The 25,257-nt window shown below is 33.4% G+C and overlaps 1 protein-coding gene across 15 annotated transcripts in view; it reads left to right on the forward strand.

Moving 5' to 3' along the window:
- cac (calcium voltage-gated channel subunit cacophony) overlaps nt 1–25,257 on the forward strand; it is a 1,271,727-nt gene that overhangs the window by 1,219,186 nt on the left and 27,284 nt on the right. For 13 of the 15 annotated variants that reach the window (XM_081764099.1, XM_081764105.1, XM_081764112.1 and 10 more), the window contains 3 exons: nt 14,942–15,099; nt 16,508–16,641; nt 24,252–24,269. In XM_081764099.1, the coding sequence (XP_081620225.1) occupies nt 14,942–15,099; nt 16,508–16,641; nt 24,252–24,269 (310 nt within the window). The remainder of the gene's footprint in view (nt 1–14,941; nt 15,100–16,507; nt 16,642–24,251; nt 24,270–25,257) is intronic. The other 2 variants (XM_081764103.1, XM_081764110.1) reach the window with 1 other exon arrangement.

The following is a 25,257-nucleotide window of genomic DNA, read 5'->3' on the forward strand; positions in this document are numbered from 1 at the left end:
CACAATCTAATTTCGTCATAAAGGTCACCATCAATTAAATATTTACTTCCACATACTCATTCAGTCTTTCTTGCTAGTATTTGAAGTCTGATAATAATTTACAAAAATAGTCGTCAGATTATGGCATATCGGAAGTTTGATTTCTCACGTCATTTACATGAATTCATATTCATAACAGTATCATGTGCGTAGGCCTCTTCAAATTATGGCATATTTGAAGTTTGATTTCTCACGTCATTTACATGAATTCATATTCATAACAGTATCATGTGCGTAGGCCTCTTCAAATTATGGCATATTTGAAGTTTGATTTCTCACGTCATTTATATGAATTCATATTCATAACAGCATCATGTGCGTAGGCCTCTCAAATTATGGCATATCGGAAGTTTGATTTCTCACGTCATTTACATGAATTCATATTCATAACAGTATCATGTGCCTAGGCCTCTTCAAATTATGGCATATTTGAAGTTTGATTTCTCACGTCATTTACATGAATTCATATTCATAACAGCATCATGTGCGTAGGCCTCTTCAAATTATGGCATATTTGAAGTTTGATTTCTCACATCATTTACATGAATTCATATTCATAACAGCATCATGTGCGTAGGCCTCTCAAATTATGGCATATTTGAAGTTTGATTTCTCACATCATTTACATGAATTCATATTCATAACAGCATCATGTGCGTAGGCCTCTCAAATTATGGCATATTTGAAGTTTGATTTCTCACATCATTTACATGAATTCATATTCATAACAGCATCATGTGCGTAGGCCTCTCAAATTATGGCATATTTGAAGTTTGATTTCTCACATCATTTACATGAATTCATATTCATAACAGCATCATGTGCGTAGGCCTATCAAATTATGGCATATTTGAAGTTTGATTTCTCACATCATTTACATGAATTCATATTCATAACAGCATCATGTGCGTAGGCCTCTCAAATTATGGCATATTTGAAGTTTGATTTCTCACATCATTTACATGAATTCATATTCATAACAGCATCATGTGCGTAGGCCTCTCAAATTATGGCATATTTGAAGTTTGATTTCTCACATCATTTACATGAATTCATATTCATAACAGCATCATGTGCGTAGGCCTCTCAAATTATGGCATATTTGAAGTTTGATTTCTCACATCATTTACATGAATTCATATTCATAACAGCATCATGTGCGTAGGCCTATCAAATTATGGCATATTTGAAGTTTGATTTCTCACATCATTTACATGAATTCATATTCATAACAGCATCATGTGCGTAGGCCTCTCAAATTATGGCATATTTGAAGTTTGATTTCTCACATCATTTCCATTAATTCACATTCATAACAGCATCATGTGCGTAGGTCTGATTGTTAATAAGTTTGCTTCGTTTGTTAACAGAAAAGATATGTATGTAATTTTCAGAAGAGGTATGTTTCTGTAACAGTTAATTTCAATTATTCTTAAAATGTTTTGTACTAAACAAAAAATTATGACAATTTCAATATGACGAAATATTTAAGTAAGATGTTTAAAAATTGTGATAAGACAGTTATTTTATAATACACTGGTGGAAACTCATTTAAGAACAGCCTGTATTATATCATCCAATTAGGACAAAATTCACACCACAGAACCTGTGTGTGTAGAGTCATGCTGATCTTAGTTTACAGATACTAGTAAACCGTACTAAAGCGTTTGAGGCTTGTCGGACGACTGAATCACAATTTGTGTTTGCAATGCCACGACGACGCCAGGGAAAGCCTACTGTGCAATTAGCTGTCTTCAAGAGTGGCCATATAGTGAAATTGCGAGAAATCATGTGGCTGTTGCACAGAATTGCAGCTCGCTTGGATTGTGACGTGTCAGCGATCTATTGGTAGTGTACGCAGAACCATATTTAACATTTTTACCGTTACGAGACATTAAAAAATGTCGTCCCTTTAAATCATTGTTAACTGTCAAATTTCTGTAATTTTCAGAACTGGAGCATGAAAAAAAATGGTCCGAGGAAAATTTTCTGCCCTCTAAAATTGCCGCCACGGCTATGCTATGTGGCCCATGCGTTAATACAGCTCTGAGTGTACGGGATAGGAGGCAGAAGGTTCTCAGAGCACACATTTATGCACCCGGAAGGCGCCTGGACGTAGGATCACTCAGGGCACCCTAACTGAGTAGATGATGACTGCCAGTGCAAACCGCGATTCCCTACATTAAACAATCGATTTATTGGATGAAGATCTACGCTTGTGCATTCCTCTCGCACGATTACCTGCTCCTGCTCTGACACTTACTCATTGCGGAGAACATCTTCTGTTGTATCGAGACAGACAGCAGCTAGCAAACAAATGGAAATTGACAGTGTTCAGCGATGAGAGTCGAATCTGTCTCGGACATATTTATGATTGTATGCGAGTCCGTAGAAGTTTAGGTGAGCGAGAAAATCCAGTGTGTGTGAGCTCTGATAGCTACAAGTATTCTGCTATGGAAAGCAATAAACTATTCTTTCTGTTGGTCGTCTCTGGTCTTCGTTTAGAGGAATATAGTTATGCATCGTTGCATCGTTCATTCGTCATGTCGTTTTCGTTTATTCGTTTTTCTTCTCTCCAAACTTTCCAGAAACAAATTTTCCAGCAGAGTAACGTGCGTCTCCATGCGGTACAATAAGCCAGTGTGCTCCACTCGGTATCTATCACGTATCCTCGCCTGCGGGGCAGGGGCGTCATTTAGGGAGGGCAGGAGGGGGCAATTGCCCCCCCCAAGTTTTTGAGGAATACATAAACATTAATAGATTGTTTACTAATATACTAGTACAAAACGTGAAAGTCCTATGTCTGTGGTGCTCTTGCCCCCTCCAAGCGAAGTCTGAAATGACGCCCCTGCTGCGGGGTCTTTGGACTAAAGTACCATCGAGTACGCGCAGCACGGCGTCTGAACACCAGCTAATTTCCAGTCCACTTCCGTCAAGACGTAAAGTGAGCGTAGGATATTATACTCCAAACAGATATTCAGTATTTATACTACTATCGGCTATCTGAACAGCTGCTTGTAGGCAGCTTGAAGTGGTTTCGTGTCCTATTACGATTAAAACTATACGTTTTTTTTTTAATCCGATAAAACACATTAGAAATGTCTCACAATCACCATATTGGGATTATGACCCACTATCGCCTTCATCGTGTGTACCAACTTTGCTTCAGATCTACGAATTCCGACTGGATGTTCTTTAATGCTTTTCCATCAGTGTATATCGTGATCAATCATTATCAATATACTATTGGATGAAGGTCTTACCAATTCCTTTCCTCAAACACACATCTCGAGCAATTCTTTTCAATTTAACTCCGTAGAGCTTCTTGATTTTGTCATATCATGTTGTTTGGGAATATTTCGACATCGTTATTTTGTGTCTTGGCACCCAGTCAAAGATTGCTTTTGCTGATCAGTATTTCTACTTGAGATTTATCCGGTCCATTGTTCCTATCTTTACGGATGATTCCTACCATATATCTGTCACTGTTTATTCTGGAGATAATAAATGTCAAAAGGCCTCTCTGGTTTGCTATAAGGACCACATGTGTCACGCTAAATCGAGTCTGGAGATTCCAAATACAGATGTGAGATATTTCAAACACGTAACCTCCGCGTGGGGTACCCTGGGTAATTCGAAGAAGATGCATATACTTTATCATTATTATTGATTTAATGAAATAGCTTGACTTTTGACAAGGTTCTATCCATATTTACCTTACATCGTTTTTAAGTTCTTCATGATGTCTTTGCATTAAGCTTTCAATTATCCATCTCCTTATAGTTTTTGAGATATATGAACGACTTTTTTTTCATTGATTTTCCATTACATTAATGTTCTGTGCTCTCTTTCACCATGTTCCATCCATTTTAAGACAATATACTCTCAAAATATAGAATCTACATAGTCTCTTCTGTATTTAAGCTGAATTTCAATCATCTTTCTCTTTTGGTCTTTGAGATAAGTGCAGGAATTAATTTGTTTTTCATTGATTTTCCATTGGCATTAATGGTTTTTCAACTATGTTTTATCCATTTTAGGATAATTTGCTTTTAGAATATAGAATCTACATAGCCTCTTCTAAATTTGGGCTGAATTTCAGCCATATCCTTCGAGGTCTTTTCACACCATTACAGCCAGATTGGCCATTTTGTTTGTGTCGACGATTCAGATTCTTATGTCAAAACAGGAGGATGTACTTATTGAAAATTTTACATTCGTGACAAATTGGTATTTTATTTTATTTTATTTTATTTTATTTTATTTTATTTTATTTATTTATTTATTTATTTATTTATTTATTTTTATTTTTTATTTTTTTGATATGAAGTTTATTCTTTCAAATGCGTTTCAGCCTAATTTAATACGTTTGTTGATTTTTTCTTTAATGCTGCCAGCCATAGAAATCTTCCGTTCCATATATATGTTCATCAAGAACAGAGATTCCATTTAATGTTTAAAGAATCAAAATTATTTCGATATTTGTTTGTTCATATATTTGTATATTTCGAATTTTTCTTGCTATTATTTAATTATGACTAAATAATTTACATAAGAATATCTCTTAAAATTGTGATATTATTGGATGTACTGGGAGCTTCGTATTTGCAGGATTATTTCTTACTTACTTACGTACTTACTTACTTACTTACTTAAGGCGTCCTCTTCTATCTTCCGGTGTAGAGGGGTTTCCAAAGAGTTTTCCAATCATCTCTGTTTCGTGCTGTTGTCTATACCACCTTCCATGGACCTTGTTCCCTGCAATTTCTTGTATACCTTCCAGCCATATTTTCATCGGTCTTCGTTTTGGTTTCTTTTCTGTAACTTTCACCTCATATACTTGTCTTTCTATTCTCTTTTCACCCATTCTTGTTAAATGGCCAAACCATTTCAACTTTATTTTCTGTATTTCATCTTCCAATGAAGCTACTTTCAGCATTTCTCTTATTTTGACATTTTTTAATCTTGTCTCTTCTAGTTTTATCTTCTATTTTTCGCAAAACTCTCATTTCCGTTGCTTGTAGTTTCTTTTGTTGGTTTGTACTTAAGATCTAAGAGCCACAAAAATATGTTAATATTGGCTTATATATCGTTTTGAATACTGTTGTTTTCGTTCTTTTTGTTACTTCCTTTCTGTTCAGGAGCTGTGTCTTTAACCCGATAAAACATCTGCAGCTGCTACTCTGTTAGAAATTTCTGTCTATTTTTCCTTCTTTATTTATGCAGGTTCTTAGGTATTTTGAAGCTATCCATTTGTTCTATTGTCTCATTTCCGATTTTGATATGGTGATGTTTTGTCTTCTTTAGAAATTATCATCGATGTTTATTTTTAGATTTTTCTTTTTCATCTGCTCTTCCCACAGTTTTAAGTTATAATCCAAATTTTCTTCTAATTTGACTATTAGAACTACATCGCCTGCAAATGCTAATCAGGATTATTTCTTGATATCATAATTATATAAATGAATTTGATTTGCTTATGTGATTTACTGCATTATTGTTTGATTTAGAAACTAAGAATATATTATCAACATTTTGTCCCCTAGTATTTTTCTTCTCTCTCAGCCGGATAATAGCATTTTATTTCAGTAATGAATCTTCTACTGGCAATACTTCAGCTCAAACTATTCTGTTGACAATACCTCTTTCCAAAGATTTACTTTCTGAGGTTAGAAGGTTTCTTGTTTTGACTTTTACCATCAAGTTTTCTCATAAAAACTCTGAAGTAACTTATTAGCTTATCTCGAATTATCTTACATTTTTATAGGTGTTAAAAAAGAAGTGTGATCAAAAAATACGGTGTGAATAATTTTATTACAAACAAAGTAATAAACTTACATGGAATTTGATTTAATCTCCTTCAAAGTGCTGCCCTTGGCTAGTAATGCACTTATCCCAACGTTGAATCCATGACTGGAAGCATTTCTTGAAGGCTTCTTTTGGAAGGACGTTCAGGCTGCTCTGTCGTGGCCCTCTCAATGGTGTCAAAACTTTTTCTCTTTAAGCATGGTTTTAACTTTTGGGAAGAGCCAGAAGTCGTCAAAACGTTTTCCTTTAAGCACGGTTTTAACTTTTGGGAAGAGCCAGAAGTCGTCAAAACGTTTTCCTTTAAGCACGGTTTTAACTTTTGGGAAGAGCCAGAAGTCGTCAAAACGTTTTCCTTTAAGCACGGTTTTAACTTTTGGGAAGAGCCAGAAGTCGTCAAAACGTTTTCCTTTAAGCACGGTTTTAACTTTTGGGAAGAGCCAGAAGTCGTCAAAACGTTTTCCTTTAAGCACGGTTTTAACTTTTGGGAAGAGCCAGAAGTCGTCAAAACGTTTTCCTTTAAGCACGGTTTTAACTTTTGGGAAGAGCCAGAAGTCGTCAAAAAGTTTTCCTTTAAGCACGGTTTTAATTTGGGGAAAGAGCCAGAAGTCTCATGGTGCTATATCTGGAGAGCAAAGCAAATGTGGGCAGACGGAAATATATTTTCGACCAAAATCTCGCGGATCAAAAGCAAGGTTTTCGTGGCGAAGAAGAAAGCCATTTTCCCATTTAATCGTCAGTGAAAATGCTTTTCACAGACCTATACGAGATGTTTAGTTCTTCGGAAAGCTCTCGAATAGACATTCGCCTGTTTGTACAAATTATTTGTGCCACTTTTTGCACGTTTTCATCTGTTTCTGACGTCGAAGGACGTCTCGATCGTTGCTCGTTTCCAACCGACTCCTTGCAGCTTTTAAATCGCTCGTACCACTTGTAAACAGTCTTCATTGCCATCGCTTCATCGCCATACACTGATTTTGACATTTCGTGTGCTTCTTTGGCACTTTTCTGTAGCTTAGACCAAAACTTAATGTTGCCGCGCGACAAACACTCTTAACACGTCCTCACTCTTCTGTCTCTGGAATCCAACTAACGTGTCTCAACTCGTTCAAGCTTGACACTGACTGTACCAAAGGTTTAAACTACCTGGCTTACTAGTTGAAATGGATACAACATTCGATAGATGGCACTGTGCAACTAAATTCATCGTATTTTATGATCACACTTTCTAGTTTTGTGACATTATCTTAGAGATGATGTAATCTTCCTTCGATTATAGTTATTAGTACTTTATTTCAATTTCTTAATTTTTTTCAAATAGCAGTGTATAATATTTCCAAATCGTTTTGACTTTAGAAATTTTATTTTGGTCAATATTCAACTTATCTTCAGTAAAAGTTTATATAACTCATCATTGCTGAGTTTATACTTTAATTTAACCAAAATTAGAAAAAAAAATACATTGCGACTTTTCTCCAATTACAAGAAAAACTCAATTCTAAAAGATATACAATTTGAGGTGTCCTAAACATGTTTGTACTATCAGTTATGCTCTTGATTTTGTCTTCATACGTAAATTTATTCAGTTAAGAATAAATAAATAAATGTTTATATGCATAAATTACATATATTAAAACATCCTAACTTCACAAAAATGGCCTTTTGCAAGCTTTCATTTTAAAGCCTCTAGTCCATTTCATTTATATATATATCCTGAAATCATTTTTTTTTTTTTTAAATTTTAATTAACTTACTTATACGAGTTACAGATAAGATCTAGACTTCTTTTATAGAGAATGATGAGGTAAAATTTTTGATAATTTGTTGTAGAAGTATAGAAATCAATTTTTAGAGAGCTTTTTTTTATTTAGGAAACATTTTTTTCTTGATAGGAAAATTTTCATAGCCATTTATTTTTTAATATTTGTGACTAGGAAGATTTCAATTAGTGGAAAACAGTTGAAAGAATTTTTTATGTATATGTATAAACAAAAGAACATTTTTATTTGTCTGTATACGTAGATCATTTACAGGTATGAAAAATGTAAATAATACATTTTTGTATTGATGGAAGTAGTAATAGAATACATTTGCATGTATGTAGTATTTTAGTGTGTAGAAATGAAAATACTTCTGTTCTACTTCTTTACTGTATGCTTTTAAAAAACAAATGAAATATACCTTTTTAAATGGTGTTGCATTTCCTTTCCTCACCCCCTTTGTCACTAATGCTTATAAACATTGTTGCGTAATATTTGATATCTATTGTAATATTGTTTCTATGTATGTGGTCATTTCTTTGTATAGTTTCTGTGCTATAATAGTAATACAGTACCTAAGTTAATCTAGGTTTTTAAAATGCTATTATTATTATTATTATTATTATTATTATTATTATTATTATTATTATTAAATTTGTTTTCAGTCTTTGGGTATGATGTTAAAACTTTATGATTAATTTTTTGGAACGTGAATCAAACAAAGTTTGCAAGTACTGCAGATTGTTTATGTCTTAATGAGAATAGTTTGTCTAGTATGTTGCTGAGATAAGCATTTAATTGTCTAGTACATTGCTGAGATAAGTATTTAATTGTCTAGTACGTTGCTGAGATAAGTATTTAATTGTCTAGTACGTTGCTGAGATAAGCATTTAAGTATGTTATGTAGAAAATTCTAGAAATTCATTCAATACGGGAAATTACTTGTCTTTTAAATTTGAATTTAATACTATCATACTATTATAATTATAAATAAAGTATTTTTGAGAGTGGGTTGCTTATTACAAGTGACATTACCAGAAATTGGGTCTTAAACTAGGTTATCTTTTAGTTAATATTTATCATCTACAAGAAAAGATAACCTCGTATTTACAATATATATAATTTTATTTGCATATTGTGTAATAAATCACACCTAGGCGGTAATTGTTATAGTGATAATTAGGCGGGAAGGGTTTTGAGTCTTCTTGTGGAAACTTAATCCCGTCTAAAAGAGCTGTCAATGCATATTCCATGCTTTAACTACCTGAAAGCGTTTCTCAGCAAGGTAAAAGAGTTTTTGTCTTTATGTAAATATGGAATTTATTCTAAAATAATAGTATGGCGTCCCTACGGATTTGATTCCTTATTGATGTTTTAATATATAGTTGTTCCTGTTTCACACATTACTCTTTTTTTTTTAACTATTAACCTATATATATATTCAATCGAAGTTTGAAGCCTACAAGAATTTACTGTGTGTTTATATTTGAATAAGTTAGAAAGATCGAACAAGAACTGAAAAAATAAAAAAATCATTTGACTGGTAAGAATCAAACTTTACTCTCTCACTTGCCGGACAACGCATGAAATTAGTAACATAAAAACAATAGAGTCTAATTTGAACCTAATGACCGAAGAAAAATGTCACAGATAATGCAAAAAAAAATACGGATAATCCTTGTTACAGTATCTATATACAAAGCTCTCTCCTTGCATTTCCATCAGAACACTAAATTTCTGCTGGGTCCTTCACACTTCTAGGCGGACATTATACCTTACTGGAGGCCGTGGTGTCTCAGTGATAGAGCGTTCACCTCTGGTTTGATGAGGTCCTTGGTTTGATCTCAGTTCGCGCCAAGTGGACTTTGTGGTGGACAAACACCTCGTGCATGGGTTTTCTCGGAGTTCTCCCGTTTCCTCCTACTTTCTTCATTGCACTATTTTAATTCATTTCTCATCATCGCCGTCTCCTTTAGCCTAACCAGCACAATCCTGGGGCGTAAAACTTAAAGATTTAATTTCATTTAAAGATTTCAATTATATCTTACTACAACACAACGTAATTCGTATAGATTCAATTGTAAGCAGCTACAACGTATATTATTTCTGTCGTACGTAAATTTCTGCACATTTTGGAAAGTAAACACATGAATAAGCCGCGTAACAGATATTCGGACGAACACGAATTGTCCATTCTCTAACTTGAAAGCTGGTTCAGAAAAAAAAAAAAGTGAATAACAGAACCATAGACGACAAAATTAATAAGAATAAAGCCTCACGTTTCTGGTTAGTTACGTACTCCTACATCCAGGTTTAACATATGTACCGTTACAATAAATTTTCTAACATCTTGAACATTATAGCTTTCTGAGATTTAACATTATGACAAATAGCCTCTGAAGAAGGTAAAAAAAAAAAAAAAATGAGCAAAGAATATTTTGAATTTTTTAAAACTCATACATGCACAGAATAGTGCAAAATGTCTCTGGAATGTCTTCACAGTTGACACCCAACACGGCAAGGAAATAGTAACAAACATGCGAAACTGTAACTAATTTCATTGTTAGTAGTTCAGTCACGTAATCCGTAAGCACAAGACTAGAGAGTTTGATTCTTCGCCAGTCCAGTTATGTAGGTACTTTTATATATTTTCAACTTTGTTCTCTATCCAAGCCTAATATATATAAAAGAAATTTACCAGGAAAATATCTTTTTTTCATTTGAATATTTTTATTATTTTATTATTAAAGGCTTAATAGCATTTTGATTGAAAACAAATGTATTTGTTTGCTGAAAATGTCATAACTAATTATATTATGTATAAATAACATGTAGATATAAAAAAATGTGTTATTATAATAAATATGTACCCCTTTATTATCAGGCAGTTCCAGTGTCTTGTGTTCTTACTAGAAATATCATAAACTTATGTTTTCGTTAATCGTATTAATTGTGTATGCATGCAAAGCACGAAAATTAAAAATAGCATGGTTATTTTTCTTTTTTAGTCATTAAGAATTAACATTTTTTATGTATATTAGTGATAATATTATTATTATATATATGTCGAAATTTTCTTTTGATGTGTTACTTGTTTTTGCCATATTATGTGAGGTTTTCACGCTTTAAAAAAAACTTTAGAAATAATGTAAGTAGTTCGGTATATACCAAAAACGAAGAAAAACGTACATACAACTGGAATGCATCAAATAGAAACACAACTTTGAAACCACAGATGGTTCGTTGTTAAAGTGTAGAGAAAAGAAGAGAGAGAGAGAGAGAGAGAGAAAGAAGAAGAAGAAGAAAGAACGCTGGAGATAATCAAGACGAAGTTCATTAGTGTATGTATCATCCCTGCTAATTTGAATATGATTGCAACATTTTTGTTACCTTCTTGCGTGCGGATTCCCTTGTTTTAATCACAAATAAGCGGCTCAGGCGAACATAATGTTAAGTGCTACTTCCAGTGAAATTGAATTACTAATTAAGAGGCCCCATCACGGCGAAATTAAAATACCGCAAATTTTACAGTCATTATGTGATTATCTTTAAATAGATAAAAGATAATCGAAATGTGAAACAAAAGCTCGCTAGACAATATTACGTTGGTATTTTACGTGAGATACCGTTACCACGACCCACTTATCTGCTTTCGATTTCCAGCCATTTAGAAAATCAGCATTTATTTTCGCGTTTATAAATGGCTGCAAACGGAAAGCTACTAGGTGACTCGTGATAACGGTACCTCATGCAAAATAATATTGTCTAGCGCGCTTTTGTTCCACATTTCGATTATCTTTTATCTACTTAAAGATAATCACATAATTACTGTGAAATTAGCGATATTTTAATTTTGCAGTGATTAGGACCCTTAAGTGAATGGGTTGTGATCGAACCACAGCAGAGTATTACGTAGTTTAATTTCGGAAATTTACCTTCAAATGGCAGAGGAAGCTTGTTTAGTATGTGTCATTATATTCGCCCGAGCCATTCATATACAGGGTATTACAAAAATGTGTCCCAATGCTTTGGGAACAGATTCATCACATCAAAATAAGAGAAAAAGTTCATATGGACCTTTGCTCAAAAGTGGATAGTTTCGAAGTTATAGGATGCCAAAAGCGTGAAACAAGTGAATTTTAAAAGTTCATAACTTTACTACTATGGAATCTATCTTAGTCGGGTCAAAACATCACAAAGGAACTAGTGTGTGAACTATCCAAATATCCATGTTTAATAATGTTCCAGTACTTGCATTACCAATTTTTAGAGAGATAAGTGGAGAGTGATAAAGTACTCCCAAACAGCTTCTCTAAAAATGGTTCTGCAAGTACCGGAGGTTCTGAAAGATGGATATTTGGATAGTTCACATACTAGTTCCTCAGTGATGTCTTGCTTGACCCGACTACTATCGGTCCTACAGTAGTGGAACTATGGACCTTTAAAGTTCTTTTTTTTAACGTTTTCGGCACCCTATAACTGGGATACTGTGTACTTCCGATCATAGGTCCATAAGAACTTTTTGTTATTATTATTATTATTATTATTATTATTATTATTATTATTATTATTATTATTATTATTATTGATGTGGGAAATCTATTTCCAAAATATTGTGACAAATTTTTCTAACACCTTGTATAGGGAAACGTCCCACATAGCACACTACGTCCCTGGGATGTCCCATTTTGATCCCAATCATTCCATTCGGTTACCGGGATTATCGGAACAATGAGAAGACATCCCATGGACGTCCTGCATGGGACGTCCTGAAGAATTCCCATGTAGAATGTCCACGGGACGTCCCAGATGGGACAGGAGGTCCGAGGGAAAACCAATAGACACCCCTTCGTGGTCCCGTTGAGTATCCCGTATCCCGGGATATTAGCGGACATCTGGATCTCCCGCGGAAATCCTGTGGATGTCCCGGGAGCACATTCGGATAATCCCGGGATGTCCCGTCGTCCGTTGCGGGCTCTGTCTCGGACATCCCGTGGACGTACTTATGCTATGTGGGGTTCAAAGGAAAAATAATAGTGATGCGAATAGGCGCTCTTTGATGCCCTCCAGCGTTCTCTTTTCTTTTCTTTTTCTTTGCTACAGTCGAACGACGAACTTTTCATGGCTAGAAAGTGGTAAGTTTCTATTTGGTGTCTTCAGTGTATGTACCCTAAACGACCGTGTACGTTCATATTATTTTGATTATATAGTTAAGCCCTGAGTATATATAGAATACGTAATAAACCACATTAAATTTCAATTAATGCAACGAAATTAATAAAAGGGAAAACATCAGTATTAGAGGATTTTTTAAAAATATTTCCTATAATTCCGATAATGTATTTTTTCCTATTTCGGTAGTACTGAAAACTCAGAACCATGGGAGGGACGCAGTGGCACAGTGGTAGAGCGTTCATTTCTGGTGCATGGGGTCCTTAGTTCGATCTCAGCTTTCACCAAATGAGTTTTGTGGCGGACAATCACCGTATGTGTGGGTTTTCTCGGCGTTTTCCCGTTTCCTCCCACTTTCTTCATTTCACCATTTTCATTGATTCCTCATTATCACCGTCTCCTTTAGCCTAGCCGGCATAACCGTGGGACGTAAAACTTTCAAATGATTTCATTTCATTACAGAATCGTGGAGGGCGAAATCTTACATCGAGATTCTTGTTCGTAACTTTTTTAATAATATTTCTTATATTTTGTTCGTTTCTGTGATCTAACATACGAAGTTTAAGTTGAAAGAATAAACTTAAAATATGATTTCAGTTACTTGTTAGTTTCAAATTCGAAATGTTACAAGATTATTAGAAAATTCTTTGTAAATTCGACTTTTTCTCGTGTAACTTTATAAATTCGTCTTTCCGTATTTCTTTCACAACAGTATTTATTCCGTAGTTGACTCCAATCTTTATTCTTATACCCTCACTATACGTTAGAATCTTTTCATTGTGTTCTTATGTTCCGATTACTAGAGATACAACGTCAAACAAAATCTATTGCAGCAACTATCTCTAGTTTTCCTTTTTTTGAGAAGAGGAGGGCGGGCGAGCTAATATAATAATTCAAATAAGACTCAGACAAATCCACAAATTTTTCGTCTAATTTAACTCTTACCCAAAACAACGAAGATCATGACAAAACATTATCTGAGTTGTTAAATTAAACGCAGAAATGCGTCTAAACATTCATTAATGTCGAAGTTTTCAATGAAAATGTCCAACTTTAGTCAGCAACTTATACATTTGTGATAAACACACACTGCTGTTTAAGTCATATCTCTTGACTTCCATTATGTAATGAAAAATCATTTCAGGTTTGCGTAAGTTTACCTGTATTTGAATAAATGTATTTGTTACAAACTATTCATCATGGTATGGTTTATATTTTGAGGATGTTATGGAAAAGGTTAATCGTACCTGAAATACTTTTTGGTTTCGTTATATGATGGAAGCCATGAGAGATGTCATTGAAACTGCAGATGTGTTTATGCAAATAAGTAAGCCGGTGACGAAAATGGGGATAACCATCGAAAATTTCGGCATTAATAAATATTTAGACGCACTTGATTTTAAATCAATAGTTATAATCGTGCCTTATCTAACTAGATTTAGTTTTGCTTTTTATGTGTATTAAGAGAAGGTATTTTAGTTCTTTAAGTGTGTTTTTTTAAAATATTAGGATTAATTACACTTAGATAAATGCATGATCATTAATCTCTTTTTCATTTTATTGCACATTATTAGATTGGCATGATGCATGTTTCAGTAGTTCACAAGTTATTATTGTAATTTTAAAAAAAAAGTGTAGTTAATGAACAGAACACACATTACTCATGCACTCATTACTACTACTATCGTCAAAATTGATAACGTTATTCTGATAATTCAAGATCTGATAACTTTCTGTTTCAAAACCTCGGAATTTTCTGTTTATACTCAGTGAATAATGTGTGTTACATCAGAAGGAAAAAAAAAGTCATTTTAAAAAAGAAAATATACGTAAAATTGATTACAAACAGTTATACGTAAAAATCTGTTCCTTTTTTGTTTTCAAACAAGGAACATTTTTTTTTCTAGCGAAAATAAAGATGAAAAAAAAAACAATGCTTGAATTTATTCCATTTTATAATATTATTTCACTTCTACGCTATTATTACATTGTTTGTGGTCTTGACTTTTATAAGCATTTTCCAGCACATAGGCCTCGGTTCTCTCTCTGCATGGTGTTCAAATTCATTAGCATTCCACTAAAAAAAAAAAAAAAAAAAAAAAGCATCTTTTCTGGTCCTTCATTACTTATCCTTATTATTTTTCTTTTTTCTTCGTACTCCGCAGGGAATCGAACTACAGGATGTGGTAATAGGATCACAGCATCCTTCCATGGAGTCCCTGAACGACCAACATCTACGTCCTGGAGGGTACATGGGATCGCGGTATAGATCCCGTTCCCCGAGTCCAGTAGGACGCTTCCATTCTCCCAGCACACGACGCAGGTTCGTTTACGTACAAAGATCACTAGATTACCATGTTAGATTTGTCGGTGTATAAGACGCATTTTGTTTTTCCTTTTGAAAATTGCAATGTGTCTTATACATCGATACAGAGAGTTTCATTATTTCAATGTCAATAGGAATTCTCGATTCTGTATTGTTTTTGATGTCTTCTTTGTTTCCTTATGATCTATAACAGCTTTCCAGATAAGTACAGTTCAGTCATTGAGTAAGTGTACTTTGGATATAATCGTGTTATTTATCATTTCATAGTATGCATCCTTTTCTTTAGGCGCTATTCATTTTCACGACAATTATTTGATTCTACATGTATAGTTAAAGCATTGTTTAACTCCATATACAGGATGTCTCAAAAGTCCCCTGACATAGGCCAACTCTGTTATTATCAGAGTTAAACAAAATATAAGAGGGGGAACCGTCTCCGAATATGATGTTTTCAATATAAAGTGAAGGATTTTTTTTTAAATTGGACGAGCCGTTTGGGCTGTACACTCTTTATGCGCCCAGTGTTAAATGAAAATGCAACGTTGCCATTTACCGGGAGGTGGATAAATTTTGTAAGAGTATAGTGAATGAGGGAATGTTTGAAATCCGTGCTAGTCATCGACATGTTAGCGTAAAAGACAGTAACTTCATTCACTTATGTTGCGGGTCCAGGTAAATGGCAACGTTGCATTTTCATTTAACATTGGACGCATAAAGAGTGTACAGCTAAAACGGCTCGCCCGATTTAAAAAAATCCTTCACTTTAGATTGAAAACATCATGTCTGAAAACGATTTCTTCTCTTACATTTTGTTATAACTCTGATAATAACAGTGGTAGAGCGTTCACCTCTGGTGCTAGGGGTCTCGGGTTCAAACCCTGCTTCCGCCAAGTGAACTTTATGGTGGACAAACACCGTGTGCGTGGGTTTTCTCGGGGTTCTCCCGTTCCCTCCCACTTTCTTCATTCCACCATTTCGTTCATTACTCATCATCACCGTCTCCTCTAGCCTAACCGGCATAATCGTGGGACGTAAAACTCAAAAATTTCATTTCATTTCATTTTCAAACTCTGATAATAACAGAGTTACTCTATGTCAGGGGACTTTTGAGACATCCTGTATAGTAATACTATCTTATTTTAAATGAAACTTTCACTACATTGTTCAGGAGATATTATTTTAGTACATGGGCCATTTTTATTAGATCTTAATTTAAAAAAAACTGAATTAAAGAATGTATGTACTGTACATTTCCTAACCTCCTAAGTTTATGATTGACTTATAATTCATTTTACATGAAGTCTATTGTGTCAGGTGATATTATGTAATATATCTTACAAATGCTGTATTTTTGCTTGCAAGCTATTAGCAGTACTCAAAATAAAATTATTATTATTTATAACAGATGTCTCTCGCCGACACCAATTCATCGCAGTCCCTCTCCTTTAAGGGGTGTTCATGATATTGGCTTCAGTGACGCAGTCTCTGACGTTGTGGATATGGTGAAATACGAGTCAGGGCGACGCGGAAGGATACAAGGTAAGGAAATGAAGTATTGGAAAGGGATTCTTAATTATGATCTTTCGATTTTATTTAAATCACAATATAATTAACAAAACAACAGAGGAAGAAAATTCAGAGAATACATCTTTCAGCAGTTAATTAATCATTGTAATGTACCTAATTTTATTACTTAACAAATATCTCACAATTTATATGTAGTTGCCAAGATCTAATTTTTTTTAGTATAAACAAATACAGGCTGAATATAAAATGGCACACATAAAGTACATAGTACATGCTAGTAAACACAAAAGTAAGAGTAAAATGGTTTAAGCAAGATGTAGCACATAATAGTGTACACAGAATTGGGGGAAATGCTGTAAACAAGATGTAACATATAATAATATACACAAAAATAAGGGGGGAATGGTTAAACAAGACATAGCACATAATACTATACACAAAAATAAGGAAGAAATAGTGTAAACAAGATGTAGCACTTAATACTATACACAAAAATTAGGGGAAATGGTTAAATAAGATGTAACACATAATAGTATACACAAAAGTAAGGGGGAAATGGTTAAACAAGATGTAACACATAATAATATACACAAAACTAAAGGGAAATGCTGTAAACAAGATGTAACACATAATAGTATACACAAAACTAAAGGGAAATGCTGTAAACAAGATGTAACATATAATAGTATACACAAAAATAAGGGGAAAATGGTTAAACAAGATATAGCACATAATACTATATACAAAAATAAGGGGAAAATGGTCAAACAAGATATAGCACATAATACTATAGACAAAAATAAGAGAGAAATGGTGTAAACAACATGTAGCACATAATAGTATACACAAAGATAAAGAGAAAATTATGTAAACAAGGTGTAGCACGTAATAGGATACGAAATTAAAACATAAAAGACGTAAACGAGTTATAACACATCAGAAAAATCATATCAAATAGGCATTATTTAGGATCATTTATTACAGCTTCATTTAGAAGTTACGGCCGTCCAAAATGTTAGCCTTCTCAGATTTTTAAAGAATATACTCTAAAACTTTTCATACATTGGTATCGATTTATCGCACAAAAAGTAGAAATGTTTGCTAATAGATGTTATAGAATGCATTTTCAAGACAAACACGTTTTACCTCAACACACTTGTGTTTATTTTAACACAAATGGTTTCAAGGCTACGCTGGCCCCTTCTTCGTGTGTACAAATTCGCTATGTTATCAAACCTATAACATAATAAAGGAATTGTTTGCTGCGTAAAATTCCAGTTCTAGAATAAAAAAGACACTTTATTCCTCATTTCCAATTAATGTGGGACAAAAGTGGAATAAGTTTTCTTTTTATTCCCAGTATGGATTTGTATGGAATGAAGAATCCCTTCATTATGTCATAATTTCATCCCTTTATCATGTCATAAGTTTCATCCCTTCATCATGTCGTAAGTTTAATCCTCCCATCATGCCATAAGTTTCATCTCTTCATTATGTCATAAGTTTAATCTCTTTCTCATGTCAAAAGTTTCATCCCTTCATCATATCGTAAATATCCTCTTTTCAGCATGTCATAAGTTTTATCCCTTCATCATGTCACAAGTTTCATTCCTTCATTATGTCATAAGTTTTATCCCTTCATTATGTCATAAGTTTTATCCCTTCATTATGCCATAAGTTCCATCCCTTCATATCACAAATATAATCTTTTCAGTATAAGTTTCATCCCTTCATTATGTCATAAGTATCATTCTATCATTCCTTCACAACATGTCATAAGTTTCATCTTTTCATCATGTCATAAGTTTCATCCCTTCATCATGTCGTTAGTTTCGCCTTTCATCATGTCGTAAGTTTCATCCTTTCATCATGTCGTAACTTTCATCCTTTCATCATGTCATAAGTTTCATCCTTTCATCATGTCGTAAGTTTCATCCCTTCATCATGTCGTAAGTGTTATCCCTTTCTCATGTCATAAAGTTCATCCCTTCATCACATCATAAATATCGTTCTTTTATCATGTCATAAGTTTGGCAGCGTAGCGAAATACTTACTACACACCGAAGAAGGATACAGTGAAGCCTTGTATTCGTCTTTTTTCTTTTTAAACTAAGCAACACAAGATTGTTGAGGTAAGATATTTATGTCTTTAAGAAAAACCGAAAGCAGGAAGTCTACTTGTACATAAGTTATTGTTGAGTTCTAAAGTAAAGTGATGTTCTAGTAGATGGTTAGAAATGCCATTCAGGTAAATGGGACAAAAAGAAAACTTCCGTACTTAATCTTTTTACACAAAAGACCAGGGGGCGCTCACAAAGAAAAGTATTGACGCAAAGTGCGTCGTTTAAATTTTAAAGAAAGAGTCGAGAACCAAAATTGGTGTCCACAAAGGAAGATGTTGATGTAAAGTGCATCATTGAAATTTTAGAGAAAGAATTGAGAAAAAAAATGGTGTTTGCAAGTAAGGTCTTGACGCAAAGTGCGTCATTGAAAGTTTCGAGAAAGAGCCGAGAAAAACATTGAAATATTTTAAACCAATTACCAACTAAAAATTCGTATCAAAAACTGTAATTTTAAGGAAAACTTAGTTTTAAGCAAAACCAACCCACGAAGGGAGGAAGAGGATGTCAGAGCCATTGAATAAATTAAAACGGGATATTATCTTTCTATTGGGAGGGGAACATTATAATAGAATTCAAATAAATCCGTCAAGAATCATGGGAAAGGGAACACTCTTGATTCACTCAGCTATGATTGGTGTGGAAATGGATTGATCTTATGAGTATTGACCAATCTACATCCACACATGCAGTATTTTCAGATACCATCTATATAAAAAAAAAAACTGAGAAAAAGAACTTTTAAAAAATGTAGTTCCTACATAAGTTTCAACGAACCTACTTTGATTTGCAACTTTTTCCATTTGGTGTATTCTATCATGTGATATATGCAATGTATGCCATTTTGAATTCATCCTGTAAATATATTAAAGAGATCCAAGAAAATATATATATTATTATTTTTCTTTATTTATTTTTCGAAATTAATCTTTTGAACTTCCTTTCCTGATAACAATTATATATTACTAACCGGTGTGTCGGAAGCTTTCTAGATCTAGTGGTCGTGATTCCCCAGTTAGTCTCACGACGCTGAATGGACGCTGAAAATTGGGATGTACCGACCGGGGAATCGAACCCGGGACCACGCGGACATGAGTCCAACAAAATATATTCTATTTGCTTGTATAGAATATATTTTTCCTTAATAGATTTGTTTCTATTCTTTCTCCCTCGAAATAATTTCAAATTATTTATTTTTTTTATTTAATGTGTTATTTAATATTATAAGTTAATTGCAAGAAAAGTTAAAAGATTTATTCTCAAGGGTCTTTTTCTTCCAATGTTACAAACAATTATGTCTTGATTTACAGTACAATTGCATACATAACAAACAGATATAAAAAATATATATATATTTGAAAAAAAAACAAAAATATGTGCAGTACATAACATCTAATGACTTCCTGTAGTTAATCAAACATTTTTAAAACCATATAACACACAATCCTGTATTACTATGTTTGTAATATTTTTTTTTTCTAAAACAGCTTCCGTAGACTAAAAGTTTGAAGTCTATAAAATTAATAAGATGTTCTTATATTCATTATTATACTGTCATATTTTTTGGGGGTTCTTTCTAATAGTGTAGCAAAATAAAGGTGGCCTATATAATGAATTTCCAAGCTTCTGAAGGTTATTCCTGACATCAAATGAAACACACAAACAGAGATAAAATATTAACTCATCGAAAGTGCTTTTGTTTAGAATTCAGAGACTGTATGATTTTATTGGCAGCAATTTCAAGAAGTTATACCTTATAACTTCCTAACTGAAAGATGTAAATGAAATAATATCTGTAGATATAATTTCTCGTAAATAGTTCATGCATCTGAAGAAGTTCCAGTGAGTCGAAGAAAATATCTTGCAGAATAAAATAATTTTGCAGTAGAAAACGGTCTGCTTTCTTATCATTACCATTGTTAAGTTTTAGACACGTTGTTAGATGTTCAGTTTTATTATTATTAATGTTATTTTCCTAATCCATGTAATAGTATTGGTGAGAGCATGGTACCGCACAGAATAATAAAAAAAAAATGTCACTATAAAAAAAGTCTTCTAAATCAGTGTATTAAGCTACTTTAATATTAGTGCTAATAATTTTCTACGCACAAATTACTTTAATAAGGCACCGGATTTACCTGAATGAGACTTGACACTCTCTTATTGGTATACAGGACAGGGGCGTCATTTCAGACTTCGCTTGGGGGGGGGGGGCAAGAGCACCACCGACATAAGACTTTCACGTTTTGTACTAGTATATTAGCAGACAATCGATTAAAGTATATGTATTCCTCAAACTCTTGGGGAGGGGGCAATTGCCCCCTCCTGCCCTCCCTAAATGACGCCCCTGATACAGGATGTTACGAAAATATCACATTATTTTGAAAACAGATTCCTTAAGGGTGCCGAATAGTCAAGTTATATCTTTTTGGAAATGTTGCTAAATATTTTATCTACGTAATGAACTTCTTAAACAAAGTATTTTTCGACCATATTGATTTTTAGAAAATTAATTAGATTTTTTAAAAAAAAAGGTCAGGAATAACTGCAAGAAGTTTGTTGCTTGTATTATGAATACTCTGTACACAACTTTTATTGGAATACACATGTGATGTCCTTAGAATATTCTTAGAAACACATTGCATTATCTTAAAGTTGTCTAATTATTAATAGACTTTATATTTACAGATTATGATACTCTTTTTTTTTATTATTATCCTTCAGTCGAGATTTTTATGTGCAAGTATTTGTATAGATTTCAATTTTTTCGATTATATATATTCTTTCTTGGTGTTCATGTCTTTAATATTATTCAGTGTTAGTTATCAAGACTTATTATCTTTCTTAAATTATTATTATTATTATTCTGTCATTAAATGATGTAGTTAAACATGATAATAGTTTCAAAAAAAACCTTGTAATTTGTATCTGCAATTTAATTAACGTGATTCTTGGTTGTAATTGAGATATAATATGGAAACGTGTGTGTGTGTGTGTGTGTGTGATTAAATGTGTTTTGTTTGAGTTAAAGACACTTTCCATAAGATATTTCATTCGTTAAGAGACAGCATCTATTGTAAGAAAATCACGGCTGTAAGCAATCACTTTTCAAAATGGAAATTTACTAATTTTTTTATTTATAATAATAGTCATGTTAAGCTTGTTTATAATATTAATGTGTACGTATCGCTGTTGATACAGTTGCACTAGAGGAGAATCGCCCCTGGATTTTCACTTGCACTATCAATTCAGCAACGGAAGATCGCGTCCCTTCATGCTGGTGTAGTAACTAGCGGGCTTCTTGGGTACAAAGGATCCTGAGTTCAATTCCCAGTGCAAGAGCTTTGGGATTTTAACACATTATGATGGTTTGGATTCTACTTTAAACTGTTTCACGTCTCATATGGCCTTGATGCTGGAAGGGACGCTGAACTTTAATCTAACCAAGGGCCGCGGTGGCTCAGTGGTAGAGCGTTCACCTCTGGTGCATGGGGTCCCTGGTTAGATCCGAGCTCGCGCCAAGTGAGCTTTGTGGTGGACAAACACCATATGCGTGGGTTTTCTCGGGTTTTTCCCGTTTTCTCGCACTTTCTTCATGCAATCAGTTTCATTCATTTCTCATCATCACCGTTCTTTAGTCTAGCCGGCATAAGGTGGGACGTAAAACTTACTTACGTAAGATTTTATTTCATTTTTCTAATCTAACCAACCAACAAATTTAAAATGGCAGTTCCATCATTGCAGTTCTTATTAAAATACTCTGGGATAGCTTCTGATTTCGTGTTGTTAGTTTGAAATACGCCCACCTAGGCTATATGGTAATGACTTAGAGAAACTCAGTAAAATCTCGAAAACGTAAAATACAAAGATTATTTTAAAAAGTGTGTCTTGAATTGCATATCTATTTCCATATAATACATGCAAATACAACGGAAATAGGCACAGATACTGGTGCCTTATAGATTTCTTCTAATATAATTGAAGAAAGGAAATGATTGCCATATGAGTATATGCAACCAACTAGAATTTATGGTAATAAGTTAAGGTAACAACTTGGTAAGCCTCAGAAGCGCACAATGGAAAGATGTATTTTTAAAATGTACTTTGAATTGCATACCTCATTCCATATACTACATTAAGAACCCAGTGAAATGGATACAGAAAGTGCTCCTTTATATAAGATAATTCTATCAAAAGGTCGTTTCTCGCTGCCTATCAGCATTTCTACTGTATGGGTACTAATTGAAACAGGAAATGGTATATTTCTATCACTTTAGGTTGCAATAGAGAGTTAAGAATGAACACTAAATTTATTCTTTAGTCACTGGGTCCATATCAGGAGAACTTTCCTCGCTTTCCGTTACATTTTTTTTTCGATACGAGTAGGAGTAGGAATTAGATTTCTGGATGTCGGCCATTTAGCCCGTCAGGTATATGAGGGATGACGTCCCTCGGCAAGTACACTATCCGATGAAAGGGAAGGAAGAAAGCGGGTTGGGACCATTAAGTTCGATACCATCCCGGTATTTGCCTGGTGTGAATGAGAGAAACCCCAGGAAAACCCTTTCTCAAGATGGCTTCCCTGAAAAAGCTGTTAACACTTTTTCGACCCGAGTGTCCCCACTGGGAATTTTTCCTCGATACGACTTCCAATACTTATTCATATCACAGTTTGGAAGTGAAATACGCGCTACTTTATTATTTTGAAAGAAAAATACTTTAATTCCTTATTATAAATAAAAAATAGTAAATTTCCATATATATATATGGGTGTTCTAAAAATGGGGCCCAAGGACTACAGAACACTATTCTACAAGTCAAAATAAAGCGAAAAAATATATAATTGTACACCTTTAGAGTCCTCCTCCGGAGACGTGAATTGCACTATGTCTCAACGTCGCATATAAAGAACCATAGAAAAGATCTACCAATCCATCAAATAGCTATATCGATTCTTTCCAGATGGCAGCTAAAGTCGATAGGCACCACTTATTAGCGTAATAATCGGTGTAACTGTTCGATGGATTCGTAGAGCGATACTAATGGTTCCAAGTTATTTTGCGACGTTGCCACATAGTGAACCGAAGGAGGACCCGAAGCGTGTACCATTATATACCATTTTTGCTTTATTTTTACCTGAAGAATAGCACTCTGTTGGTCCGTGGGCGCCACTTTTAGAACACCCGATATATATATATATATATATATATATATATATATATATATATATATATATATATATATATATATATATATATATAGTAACACTTTCATTCGTAATTTTCTTCACACTAGATGTTGTCTCTTAATATTTTAGAGTTTGCTTCTTCTACTTCTAGATACAAGTTACAGAGAGACTCTTAGATTTGACTTTGAATATTCTTGTAGTAACAATTAGAATATAAAAAAAAACAATAGAACAACTTTGTTTTTCAATAACGAAAAAAAAATCAACTCTTTAAATCTGCGTATTAACGCCAGGTCTTATTCTTTTTGCCCCAGAATACGCTGATGAAGATGGTATGATAAAGTACCTATACTCAGATTTTTCTTTATGTTTGTAATTTTGCTATATTATTTTCTTTTATCTAGATTTGTTTGTTAACCTCCCATATTCTTGGCTGCAACACACTCTCTACTCACCTTGCTATGCCGTAGGGAATTGAGATTATATATTTATATATACATATTTAGCAGTCTATATATTCATTCACAGATATAGAAAAAAAACTAAATTTTGAATACAGACTTTGTGATAAATTAAGTAGAGATATTGCATGCTACTTTTACATTACGTATAATTGCATTGCCTCTTTTTCCCGTGAATTTTTTCTCTCAATACAATGGAGTGTGGTATAACCACTCAAATGTTTTTAAGCCCCTGTAGTATGTATATATATAATATATTTCTTTATAGCAAGTACAAACTCATATAATTGTACAAATATCAAAATTGGAATATCGTCCATTAATGTATATAAGTATCCTGCCTGCTAGCTCATTATTTTAAATATATTGTATGTGTTAGATTCCATATTTCTTTCACATCCTCAAGATGGAACTTTTTACTCATCGCATCCAAATTCCCTACATGGTTTAATTACCTTTCTAAATGTCTCTGTCAGCTCTGTGAATTAGTTTGTTTTACAACTACATTATTTATCGTACAACAATTTTTACAACACACCAATTAATTTGAGAGGCAGACATTTGCATGTAAAATTTTATTTTACGGGTAACCTTCTCATATAAACCATCTTTTGATGATTTTAATCTGTCTCTAACGGGATTTTTTTTTTTAGATATTTGAAATTCAATTAACAGTTACAACAAGTGCAGTCATACATGTAAGAAAATTTAGACTTGATATACAAATATGTTATACGTACATATGAAAATTTAAAAAAAAATAGTATGTTGTAGAAAATACAAATAAACCAAAGGATTTGTACTATAAATGGTCTGGATTCGATCCAATGACTTCCCGTGAGGGAATCAACTACTTATG

The sequence above is a fragment of the Thermobia domestica genome, chromosome 7 (genome assembly GCF_964235325.1).
Source record: "Thermobia domestica chromosome 7, izTheDome1.hap1.1, whole genome shotgun sequence".
Taxonomy (NCBI): domain Eukaryota; kingdom Metazoa; phylum Arthropoda; class Insecta; order Zygentoma; family Lepismatidae; genus Thermobia; species Thermobia domestica.